Source organism: Sparus aurata, chromosome 12 (assembly GCF_900880675.1).
Source record: "Sparus aurata chromosome 12, fSpaAur1.1, whole genome shotgun sequence".
NCBI classification, from domain to species: domain Eukaryota; kingdom Metazoa; phylum Chordata; class Actinopteri; order Spariformes; family Sparidae; genus Sparus; species Sparus aurata.
Window position 1 is genome coordinate 23126990 of NC_044198.1, and position 12845 is coordinate 23139834.

The 12845-nt window shown below is 44.1% G+C and overlaps 1 protein-coding gene across 7 annotated transcripts in view; it reads right to left on the reverse strand.

Annotated features, from left to right (window-relative positions):
• The window catches only part of LOC115593141 (electrogenic sodium bicarbonate cotransporter 1-like), a 34942-nt gene that overhangs the window by 13474 nt on the left and 8623 nt on the right, over positions 1–12845 (reverse strand). For 5 of the 7 annotated variants that reach the window (XM_030436530.1, XM_030436535.1, XM_030436533.1 and 2 more), the window contains 8 exons: positions 7870–8002; positions 6393–6553; positions 6130–6309; positions 5795–5890; positions 4981–5057; positions 3458–3615; positions 3288–3375; positions 1034–1188 (listed from right to left, as the gene is read on the reverse strand). In XM_030436530.1, coding sequence (XP_030292390.1) covers positions 1034–1188; positions 3288–3375; positions 3458–3615; positions 4981–5057; positions 5795–5890; positions 6130–6309; positions 6393–6553; positions 7870–8002 — 1048 coding nt within the window. The remainder of the gene's footprint in view (positions 1–1033; positions 1189–3287; positions 3376–3457; positions 3616–4980; positions 5058–5794; positions 5891–6129; positions 6310–6392; positions 6554–7869; positions 8003–12845) is intronic. The other 2 variants (XM_030436534.1, XM_030436536.1) reach the window with 1 other exon arrangement.

Consider the following 12845-nt stretch of genomic DNA (forward strand, 5'->3'; position numbering starts at 1 on the left):
AACGGCACATTCCACAAGATGTCAATAAACTCGAGCGTTCTGGCGTTCAGTTCAGGTGCAGTTTGAGGTCAAATCAGTTTTGTTTTTGCAAATGTATAAAATGTCTTTTTTTTTAAACCATAACACTTAAATTTTATGAAAACAAGAAGAAACAAGAAACCATTTTCAGCTAAATATTCAAACAATAATGTTGCATTTAATATCCGATAACTAATTTGTAGCAGGTTACATGAGCGACGTTCCAAATCGCATACTTTTCTCTTTTACCTTCGGTACGTACTGCAGCTAGTCTCACAAAGTATGTTCTGTTCAGTGGCGCTTCTAGACCAGTTCTAATAGGGGGGCCAGGTTGGGGCCGGCTTTTTTGTTAGGGGGCACATACAACCCGGAAAAAAGGATAAATCCCTCATTGAGACAAAGCAGTGTTTACAATTCAGCAATTTTGATTGGGTAGTAAACTGCTGAGACACTTTATTTCTGCTTTTCCCTTCAGAAGAAAATAATTGCAAGAAATCTGTCATTGTATTATTAATTATTATTATTAAAAATTATTAGTTATGGGGGCACTGGCCCCTGTTGCCCCCCCCCCCCCCAGAACCGCCCCTGGTACTGTTGCATGTATTAAGTACACAACTGGGACGTACTACTTCATCATAAACATTGCATCTTGATCTTGCAAATTTGAAGTGAAAAGAAAAAGTATGCCATTTTTAGGGACTTAAACAGTGAGCTGGCATCTGTCCTGTTTTCTTGGCGGCTCAGTTGATGATGAATCTTACATCGTGCACAGAAGATTGCTCGGTAAACTGGATGCGGCAGGACATCTGGTATTTTTGGCGTACTACATTTGCACAATTTTTTCCTGGCATACTCAATAGTACAAATGATAGAACGGGTAAAGAGAACGAGGGGACGTGGGGAAGATTTTCTGGCTGTCAAATATGCGTTTATGTTACACACTGGATGGATTTGTAATAGATTTATGTGCAGTGGCTTCACTCGTTTGGATTAGGCGGTGCGGATTAGAGCGGACCTCTTATCTGAGGAGGGCAGAGACTTGGGCGGCTCTATCCTGATGTCAGGGTCCCACTCTCCGGGGGGCAGGACGATGACCTCATCCAGGAACTCCTCGATACCGGCCAGCAGGTCCTGCCTGTCCTTCGCTTTGTAGGCGATATCGTGGAACACCTGCACAGAAAACAGACATGATCAGAGAAACAAACATTAGTATTTTAAAAAGGGTGTTTTTAAAAGTTATTTATGATTTAATAATCATTCAAATGTATTCTATTTTGTTTCATCAGCATGTTAATGTCACATGTTAAGATCATTATTATCCATTTTATTAAAATGTCATTCTTTTTTTAAATATAAATCAAATTATGATTATACATTACTATACATTATTGTCAATATATGGTATGTATAGTATAGTATAGTATAGTAAGTGCAATATGGGTAGTGGTGCAATATATCTCATGTGTATTGGAATGTGCTCTTTTTATGGCTTAGTTTTTTGTTTTTTTATGAGTCAAAGACAAATTTCCCTACAGGGACAATAAAGTTTATCATATCATAAATAACACTGAGGGTTTTTTGTTGTTGTTGTTGTTGTTGTTATGTATTAGTCTCTAAATCCTTTTATTTTTCAACATCTTACATTTTGTCGATCACTTGTGACGGCCTCTGAGTTGCGTTTGATTTGTTGGAAAGATTCCACGTACATTATGTTTGATCAATTGATGCCAAACGTTTCAGTAATCGCTCTGACGTGTCTTTTGTGTGAACAGTTTGCAACTACAATGACTCAGTGAAGGACGCGTCGCACTCGCATCCGACGCTCGTCTTTGAAATGCAAATCATGGCAACAAACCTCCCCACCACAATATTGACAACTAACAAGGATGCTTAGTGAACTCTTTCGCAATGTACACAAATAGTGAGCCGTTATCTGTGTGCTCTCCAGGACTCCAGGGACAAGCCGGTAGAGAACTACCGAGCAGCGTGGACTCAAACACACAAACATCTGACAAACCTGCGACACAGCTGTCGCAGGAGGGCCGCGAGGTTAAAGTTTAACCTGAGGAAATCCTGGAAAAACACTTCCTATCCTGCCATGTTGACACACAAAACATGCTGGGAAGAGCTGAGGCCTGCGGGAATTTTCTCTCAGGGGGTTAGAAGGACTTTACGAGCTGTCCGTTAACATTCCTGACAACACGGAGACGTTGGAGCAGGAGAACGAAAGTGCACTCCAGAGACACTGAACACACAGAGAGCAGAGGGTATCGAAGGAGCTGAAAAGAAATGTTTAAAATGTTTTGCCTTATTGTATTGCATTTATTCAGTTCTGACCAAAACGACTTCAATACACAGCTTATGAAATTAAGCTACAAGTTGGCCGGTGCCAACAGGACTGGCCAGGCAAACCGCTGTGATCGTTAATACAGCAATATCCAGAGAGCTGAGAGATTTGGCAAGAGGACAAGTGCTGGAGGTGGACTGCCCTCAAACACTCACTGCAACTGGACCTTATGAATTAATGATGCAACTATCAGAATTGATTATCTCATTATCTTCAAGCTAGCTTTGATGATGGCTTAAGTCGAAGAAGTGTCACAATACTGGAGTTCCTATCCTGCATGAAATATGCCGACAAATATCAAATATTGTATAACATTTTCAATACCATGGGACAAATTGAAAAACACTGAGGGTATCAAATTTCAGATTTGCAGAAAGTCAAAGTCAATTTGTTTTTCTCATTGGATCAAGTCTTTAAAAATAGTCGGTGTCAAAACACTACCGGAGAGAACAGAGAGCGAGAAACTGAAGCTGGTTCTGGTTTATCCGTTAAAGCCATTTAAAAAATATTCAGAATCAATATGTTTGGAGAGAAAATTTTATATTTTGACTGAATTATTTCCACAACTTATGGATGGGTTCGTGTGAAATTTCGTTCAGACATTCAGGGTCCCCAGAGGATGAATTCTGGCGAATCTGGTGATCCCCTGAGGTTTACATTTTTTGGTTTCGAGAGAAAAACTATTACATGTATAGCCATGACATTTAGTACAGACGTTCATGCTCTCCAAGCATGTTCCTTTACGTTTGGAGAGTATGATTTTATAGGTCGGGGCATCTCTTTAGCACCTAAATGCTTCATTTTTACCGGTATGCGGTTGGGAACCATTTTACCTTTATCAAAAATAAATTAATTGTACAGTAAAAGCATTTAAAGTAAATGCAACCTGACAAATATCAGATTAGCACAGTAATAAAAGTACCTCATCTGACATCAGGGTGGCGATGGCTCTTCCAATTTCATGATAGGACTTTGCCTTCCCTTTGGGCCCCAGCAGGACAAAGAGAAACCTGAGTAACAACAAGAAGATGAAATGTTAGAGCACATTTTATTCAACTCATTTTTAAATTTCATGGAGATCAGGTTCTCTACCTTGTGGGCACTGGGACCTCGGTTAGAGCCCCGAGCATGACGGCCTGCTGCAGACGAACGAACGCCACGAAGGGAGTTTCCAGGAAGTCCACCTCGCCGACCAGCACGTTTGACGCCTCGGCATCGCGGGGCAACTTTTTCATGAACTTGTTCTTCAGCTGTTGGAGCAAGAGAAGGGGAAAGAAAAAAGACAAAAGTCAAACAATGAAAATGACACGAGAAGGGGATCACGCATTGAAAAACTCTCGCTCTGTTTTCCTGTCTCGTGCAGTGTGATCAATGATAGAAGTGACATTATAAATAATTGTGGTGATTAAGATAAGGCAAGCGGCGGCTCTATAAGCGCATAAGAACAGGCAGTAGCCGCCCTTTCCTAGAATTATGTGCTGGACAGCAGTTGTGGATGAAAATACAAACTCTTAGGGAGATGATTAACTCGGGCAGTGGTGTTATGCCAAAGGCCAGGACGCTTTCACAGGTCTACAGTTTCATTAACTGTCGCTGTAACACAATTCAAGTTGTTACAGTTTAACTGCCGCTGTGATCTTCCATCGACAACTCGCCGTGCCTGTACATCTACTACTTGCTACTCGATCATGAGTCCTGACAGTGAGAGAAACTGCGTGCATCGACGACAGAAACTCAAAGACAGAAAAACAATGAGCTTTTGTTGCAGTGAGCAGAGAGAGAGACAGCCAGGGGTCTTATCTATCAGTATGTGAGGCTCACACACAGCCCAACACATGACCCTGTATAGTGCCGCTTTGTGAACGGAGACCTCAAATATCCTCCATTTGGGTCAGGGGTGTAATTATTTTGCATGTTAGGGAGGATGCATGTTGACTGAGCTGTTTGAACGTGCGCTAGCTATGGGAGGTGTTTGTATGCAAGTTACCCAACTGAGCTGTTTGCACGTACGTTAGCCAACTGAGCTGTTTGCACGTACGTTAGCCAACTGAGCTGTTTGTACCCATGTTAGCCAACTGAGCTGTTTGCACGTACGTTAGCCAACTGAGCTGTTTGTACCCATGTTAGCCAACTGAGCTGTTTGCTCGTACATTAGCCAACTTAGCCGTTTGTACCTACATTAGCCAACTGAGCTGTTTGTTCCAATGTTAGCCAACTGAGCTGTTTGCACGTACGTTAGCCAACTGAGCTGTTTGTACCAATGTTAGCCAACTGAGCTGTTTGTACCCATGTTAGCCAACTGAGCTGTTTGCGCGTACGTTAGCTACTGAAGATGTCAGGTACGCAAGTTACCCAACAGAGCTGTTTGTACGTATATAAGCTGACAGAATGTACTTTAGCTAACTGAGCTGTTTTTAGCCTACATGTAAGCTACCTGAGCCTCCTGTCATGTGTTAATGATTTTTTATTGTTACAACACCAGGAAATGAGTGTTTCCCAAATCCCAAATTTTAGGATTAGGTCCTCAAAATGTTTACTCGATGGCTACAGCCGCGATTAGGTCACAGGATAGTTGCATATCTCAATGCACCAATACAGAGACACAAACACATTACCTGATCCTTCTCTGGTTTGTCAGAGAAGTCGCTCAGGCTGTTGGAGGTGAGGTTTCGATGGGCAGTAGTTGGGCTACCTGCAAAAAAAAATAAGGTAAAGACACGGTTAGGACCAGAGAGGCCGGCCGAGACCACAGAGCTTCAAATGAGACATTTATGGACCGAGGAGAAAGTTGAGTCCCAGAAAAGAAAAGGCACAAGGGAAAGTACAAGAAGAGAGCCAGAAAACTAAATGTAGCAAGGCTTAAGCTTTGGGTCCAATGCCAGATGGTCATTCATTCAGACGCTTCAGAGAGGAGAGAGCTGTGGCCCTTTCTTGGGACGGCTCGGCTGCTTATACGTGTCAGCAGAAGCTTGCTTAGGCAACTATTGGCAAATATGTGACAATGTAAACTTTGGAACTCAGCTTTATGCGGTCCATTTACTCATCAGCTGCTCCTGACGATGCCGGAGAACAGAGTCTACGACATTTTTAGCTTTCGGTTGCCACATAAATATTTAGTTGAGTGCATTTGGAGTTAATGAGTAAGGCTTTTGGACCGTTATCGTTTTAGTTTGCAGCATTGAATTAACACATGTCCAGCTTTTTTTAGTGTGATGGACTGAAGGCGACCTCAATTGCACTTCATATTTGCTGCTAGTTTTACATGGGGAGTAGCTTGTTGGGCAATAATGAAGCGTGCTTTTTAATATTTCCCTGCAATAAAAAGTCAGGAGACAAACTGCCTCAAGTGATAGCCCCAAAACTAAACTACAACTAGGCATTCAAAAACTACATCAACTCTGGTTCCAACTATGCTGCAACCTCACTTACAGAGGTATCCCATGCTGGAGCTCCTCATGACCTCACATGGTTCCTCTGGGTCGTGTGGGCTTAAACAAGGCACGGGGTGCTCAAGGGGGCTGCGTGCTATAAACGTCCCGGTGGCGGGAGATCAAAAGACAGTGCAGACCCAAAAGAGAGGGAAACAAGAAGACAAGGAAAAACAAGGGATAAGCAGAGAAGGAAAGGAAGTGAGAGGTCGGATTAGTAAAAAAAGGAAAATCTCCAACAGGTGTTAGTGTTTTAGGATTTGATATCAGAAATACGAAATCAGAAGACGAAGAGAATTTAAGAAAAAAGGGGAGGATTTGTTCAGGTTTCATTACCGTTCTCCTGGTTGGAAAACAGCCTACTTGCACTGGAAACACTCTTGCCGATGTCGGCCAGCGAGCGCAAGTTGGACTTCTTGGTCTGGTGGCGATGCCTCCGTAGCAGCGTGTACATGACCTTCTCCTTCAGATCCGCCTTCAGCTGACCGGCCTCGATCTGGCTGTCGGTGATCATCTCTGTCGGAGAGAGACATTGAGGATTTTACCCCCAGGGTCTTACAAAACCTCTAAAAACTGTCCCGGTATTCTGGTCTACTCACCGACGACCTGCGGCAGCGTGCCGGCCTCCAGGTCCAGCATGATGGTGCCCTTCTCGATGCACGTCTTCAGCTCCATCAAGCTGTGCAAGGACAGCGTGGCCACGTGAGGCTTGCTCCAGCGCTCGCCGCCCTTCTCCACCTTCTCCTCGAACTTGATCCATCTGGACAAAAAAAAACATTGTAAAAAAACGGGGGTAGAGCGTTGAGATGCACTTGCGTTCGTGTGTATTCAATTTATTTCTTCAGTCTCTTTCGAACAAGTTCGGTCAAGGTCGCTGCAAAAAATAAATAAAAAAAGTACGTAATAGTGGCTTTATAGGTTTATGAGCAAATAGAGGCTCCAAACAAAAAAGGAGACAAGATGGGTTCTCTTTTCTTTACACAACACCACCGCTGTGTTTTGAATTAGTCGCAGTTCACAAGGCAGGTAAAGGGGATGCAGAACAGCGTGGAAGTGCAAAAATAAAGCCGACGTGAGGAAATGCATGCCGTGCTGTGACTTTTAGGACCCGTATGGCTGAACACAAGAAAACGTGACCTGCTCTACCGCCATGGACGAGCTTAGCCTCGAAGGCAAGTCTCAGGACAAGGATTCTTTTTAATAATAATGCCCCACATGTCACCACTACAAAGAGCCATTCTCCCGAGGCCTGAGGATGGGGTTTCCTCAGGGGGATAGAGTGTCCCTCTGGCTGGGGTCCACACGCCTGTGACCAGCCGCCTTTACTGGGAGGCGACGGAGCCTCTGTCAACCTGAAGGAGTTCATTCATCTTCCCTTTCGTATAAACTTCCCCCATTTCCCCGTCTCAACACAGGACAAAGAGGAAATGCTTATCACGAGTGTGCAAAATTCATCACTACGGCTGTCGATGTTACTCCAAGAAAGGCAAAAAATAAAAAGAGCAAACTACACACAACTTCCCACAGCACTTAACTTCTGTGTTTGTGTGCTTTGCAAATATTCTTTGTTTAAAATAGCATGCATTGGACTTTGATTAGCACGTCGATCTTAAAAAATGCACTGTGCTGATTTAGCATTGCAGTCCTATAAATGTTCTCAGGCGCTTGCCGGACAGAAAGAAACACATTTCTTTCATATGCACCGGGCAGTTTTTGAGATTTCGTATAATCTGACAGAAAAGCCACTTAACGCCCATTAAACAATGATCTCCCCACTTCATGTGCTGCGGTTTACTGGAAGTCTCATTCTGAACATGTGGGAGTTTCGGCCCTTTCCTGGTCACACAGAGCAGGTACTACAGTCCTCGATCAGATAAGAGCAGACTGGGAGTTCACTGGAGTACGGCCTGTTTCCCCACACATTCAAAACGCTCTTATTCATAAGGGATTGTGTTCCGCTGACCGCACCGGGACTGTGCAACAGGAAGTTTTTGACTACACTGCCCATGGCTCTTAAATGTGAAAAAAAAAAAGAGTGTAGGACAGATTATAAGACATTCAGCTCAGGAGACTCACCTGGCCGTCTCCTTCCACTCCATCTCCTGCCCGTCCACGGCGAGGAGCTCGTCCAGCTCGGTGAAGAGCTGAGGCGGCGGGGGGCCATCGTCCTCCTCTCCCAGGATAAACCTGATCCTCTCAGCTGGAGAAACTGCAGGGAGAAAAAAAACAAGTACAGACTAATCAGCCATGATTTTATTTGACACAGGCAACAAAGATTACCGACCATCTAAACTCTATACTAAAGCTTAAGTGTAGTTTTGCGCTACACTTTGGACAGCGTTGTCTCTTGAGCAACTTCAACCCTTGAAAAACTTTTTTATTTTTTTTTATTTATTTTTTTTTCACTCTACAAGGAAAGACTTTGACAACACACCCTCATGAAGAGCACCATTTCCTTCCCATAAAAACATTTACTTCCTTCCTAGGAAGGTCAGCTTGGTGACAAGATCCGTCACCAAGCTGACCTGCGAAAATCGATTACTTGCACTAAAATGCATCTCCCTCTTTATACAGAGACACAGGGAGTAGCTACGACCTGCAGGATTCTGCGTGCTTGGCCAGAACCCTGATAAAAGTCCAAATTATGCAACGACAAGGAGAATGTTTTATACCAAGTACACTAAAACAGGTTGTGCATTAAAAGAACTATTTATTCTTGTTAACACTTCTAGGAAAAGTTGTGCAACCGTGACACAAAGTGAAGGTTAAATGCTTAGTCACTAGAGGCTATTTCCGAAGCCTTCTCTTGATATACTCGTCGGGATTGCGCAGGTCGATACCTCAACGTAACAGTGCCGGTAACCTTTTAATCCTCACTCAGCGCTGCCAAGCTTAATTTAGGATGCTTGTTTTTAAAAATAGTTCTCTTCTCTTGCGGAGGGAAAATCTAATGTTAAGCCACACAAAAGGACAAGATCGATTTCTTGGGAACACTAGAAAACCGCTCCGAGAATGCAGTACGGACCACTTGGCGTATCGTCATCTTGTATACCGATATTGTTTTGCATTATACGCACAAGCCGACTTGATCCGTGCACAGAAACACAGGGGATCTTTTCAGTGTTTTCTTCATGACCACAGGGCCTCTCTGTTGTCCTTTAGCTGGCCGGCTGACTAACAGAGGGCGACACTTCTTGACGCCACATGGTGTACACAACACCACTCACCTCTTAAGTCTCACAACTGGTGTTATCAATGAAAACCAGGCCTTTGTTGTGGTTACACACAACTTTTAAGTGGACGCCTCCACGGGGTTTGGCAGAATCAACAGGATTATGGGGATTTAGATGGAGGGCAAAACAGCGGAAAATTCAACAAGTGGAGGGCTCACCACGTACCGTCTCGTAGTGTGTGTTTTGAATCGGAGCTTTTGCCGTCTGGCACACGTCGGTCGGCCTGAACGCCACCCATAGTCTCCGAGTACCGTCACGTAAGTATGTTTACGTGTTGCTATAGCCCATCAACATTTTCACAGACGCTGCTCTCGGGGAACTTTGAACACACCCTGAGGAAGGCTGTTTGTGTCACCACGTCGGGACAAACTGGCACAATGTTTTCTATACAAGGAATAACTTGATGTATTACATATGCCGAATTTGAAAGAGGGGACAAACAATTAAAATCCATGTTAAAAGATAATGTTTCAACATTTAGAAAGTGTTCCCTGACTCAACAACTCACAAAATTTATACTTTTTCAAAGGGGGTCTGGGATTGATTACCTGCTACCCACATTAATCACATGCTGAAATCGGATTTCGATGAAGGTAATGAAATATTAATAGAAAGTGTAAATGAAAAGGCATGATCCAATCCTTTTTCATCAAGATAGCATGCCCCATTATAACACCAGGTGTAAATAGAGGGACTGTGAGCTGCAGGTGGATGCAGAACATGGACAGTGGAAAGCAACGAGCCCTTCTAGTAGATAAATGGAAAATATTTGATGTGCAAGTTTTTTTTTCCCAATGGCTCACTGAAGTGGTTTACTGCTCAACAGGACAACACTGTTTATCCCAACAGTGGCCGTATCCTCGTCGTACAGTTGGTTCTGCCCTCTCAGTCAACCGTGCAGGACCGTTTAAAGTTCAGATCTTCTACAGAGATACAGACGGATGAGACGGACGTCAGAGTCGTTGTCTGTTTGTGTGTGTTGGGAGGAAGCATTTAAAAGTGGACGACTGTACAGTTTAAAAAAAAAACAAAAACCTGCTTCTGTGTTTACTTTTGGTTCCACTTCTGCTCCACCACCGCCTGCTGATGTACAGTCCGTTTCTATGGATGAACAACCGGCGACACAGTTTGCATTTAAACGAATGTTGCCATGTTTGAATCGTACACACGTTAGAAATGCTACAGGGCAAATTAAGGCCATCTATCAAAAAAAGGTCAGAGAGATTTAGAAAAGGTCCTGAAGGAACAGGCTGACTGCTGCTGAGTTTTACGACGCTGATAACGCGAAGTGGAGAGTTGTAAAGCTGTCATCATATCAACAAAACACTTAATCTAATGGCCTTCTGTAGACTCAGTATATTGGGATATGTTGCTCCAGTGCCTTCTGCAAGACTGGGAACAAAGCTGCAGCTGGTGCCATTACAACGTAGCTTTCCCTTCAACCAAGCCTCGACTCAGACGTCTTGAGAGAGAGAGAGAGAGAGATTAAGAACTCATATCATGGCACCTTCAGATGACTAAGCACACAGACCGGGTCGCACCTGAGCACGAGGTGTAACAAAGGAGGATTACAGCGTGGGGGGAGTTAGAGGCGCGAGAGGATTAATCAAGCGCTCGTCTGCTGCGACTGCGAGGGGGTCCGATGTGAGGCCGGCATGGCCGAGAAAGGTGTGATCGCAGGCGGGATGAAAGCTGTAACATTTGAGTTTCGTTTGACCCGATTGTGCTTTACGTCTTCCATTATCGCCGCCTCTTATCTCAGTTTCTATCCAACCGTGATTCCGTATTTTTTTGTGCTAGACATCACACAGCTACTGAGCTGATCATGTCGAGGCACCGCCACCACACGGACCTTCTCGTCTCGACTGATATGATCCAACTTGCGAAAACAGAGGATCCTGAATTCACTCTGAATCATATGCCATGACCTTTAGCTGTAACAACAGATGCATGTGGGGAAAAAAAAAAAAAAAAAAAAAAAGAAGACTTTCAGTTGATGCAACAGAAGCCTGATCCGTACCACACAGCGTCACAGACCTCCCGGGTCCAATCGTTGATAGTAATATACCAGCATGTCCAATCCATTAAGAAGCACCCCCGTTCTCCCTGAGGTGTGATTTTTGCCAATTTTCTCCATCTATTCCTGCAGCCAAGCAATTACACATCGAGTTATGCAGCAATTTGCGTCTACCTGCTGTTCCGGCACAGGCTAATTTTGCATCCTGAAACACGATCCGAGCAAAAAAAGAGAGGGAACAGTCTCCACTTGGCCCCTCCGTTGTTGACGTAAACAAAACAAGAAAGCGCCGGCTGCTCTTTCCATTGATAAATTAATCTCTGTGTGAGGAGGAAACCACAACACCTTGGATTAACCCATGTAGCAGTCATTGTGCCTGTGCTCGGCGTGATAATATTGTGCCGCAATACAAGTTTACGTGCGACAAACCTACGTCATCCGGATCGGGCGCGTGTCCAAGTGGGGACTGCGAGGTTTGAGTTAGCCTTTCCGCTGATGCCGTCGAGTGATGAATCCAAGACGACTACTTTCACGGAGTGCTGAGCAGCAGGCATGAGGAAAACAGAGCTCCGTGGAAAAGAGACGGCAAACCGGTCCGTGATTAAGGATTTCAAATCAAATTGCTACTCGTGCAGATTAACGGGGCTCAGCGGGCGGATGCGGCGCTCCACCTTTGTCTAAAATGCACGGCGGGGTAAAGATCAGAGATTTTTTTTAAACACATCTTCAGTCAAACGGCTAAATATATATCAGGAAAAAACGTTCAGCGATAATCTTTTTAATCATCGTTAGAGGATCTGATGGACAATCAGCACAATAGGACAGTTTTCTAGTCTTTTTTATCCTCCGTGGCTACTTTGCCTTCAAAACTATCCTGGCATGCCTCACAGTCTCCTGATCTATCAGCTACTCGGGTGTTGCTTGAAACCGTCCTCCCACTGCAGCCGACTTAAGAGTTCCCTACGGGTTGTCCGCAGAAGTACAAACTGCTTCGTGCGCGCTCGTCTGCAGAAGCTGCCAGAAAAACCCAAATTCTCCTGAACGCATCTTTGATCTCTTACGGTTTACGCGCCGTTTTTCTGTTACCGTACCTCACTACATATCGCATTTAAGCTGTATTTGAACTCAAACTAATTACCGGTTTCTGCGACATCTTATAATTTCTGATTTGCAGTGCCTTATCGTCAGGTATGCGGCGCTTCCACCGTCGTTCCTCGCATGTGGGAGTCAAATCCCTGCCTTTTTCCCCCCCCACATCTCCATCCCATTTTGAGACCTTAATGGATACCTCCACCCAGCGCTAAAGCAGGGTGTAAATACTCTCCCATTATGCCATCCGAGGATCTGCCATTTTAAGGTGAACTCCGGCACTGTGGTAATTGTACGTCTTGCGAGTGGCTTTTAACCAGATTGTCATGTTTTGTGCCTTTAGAAAAAAAAGAAAAAGAAAAAACCACCCAGGAGGTTTGTGTGATGGTGCAGAGCCTTCACCGAGGCTTAGAGACGCAACATGGGAATCCCTGTACAATCACGTGGCTCATTTACTGTACACTGAGGCTAAATCTTTGTTTAATGCTTTCCCACTGTGTTTCCATCTCCATAAAAAAAAAAGAAAGAAAAAGAAAGAAAAGGAAAAAGTCCCTTCTTGTAGGAGGAGATGAGTTAAATCCGATTTATATCTTAAGACTGATATCATTACTCCTCCTGTTCTAGGAAACAACGTCGGGATTAATGCTGCTATAATGCCACTTTTCCTATAAGCTTCTATATAAGGAAAGACATCTGGTGCGCTCTCCGACAGC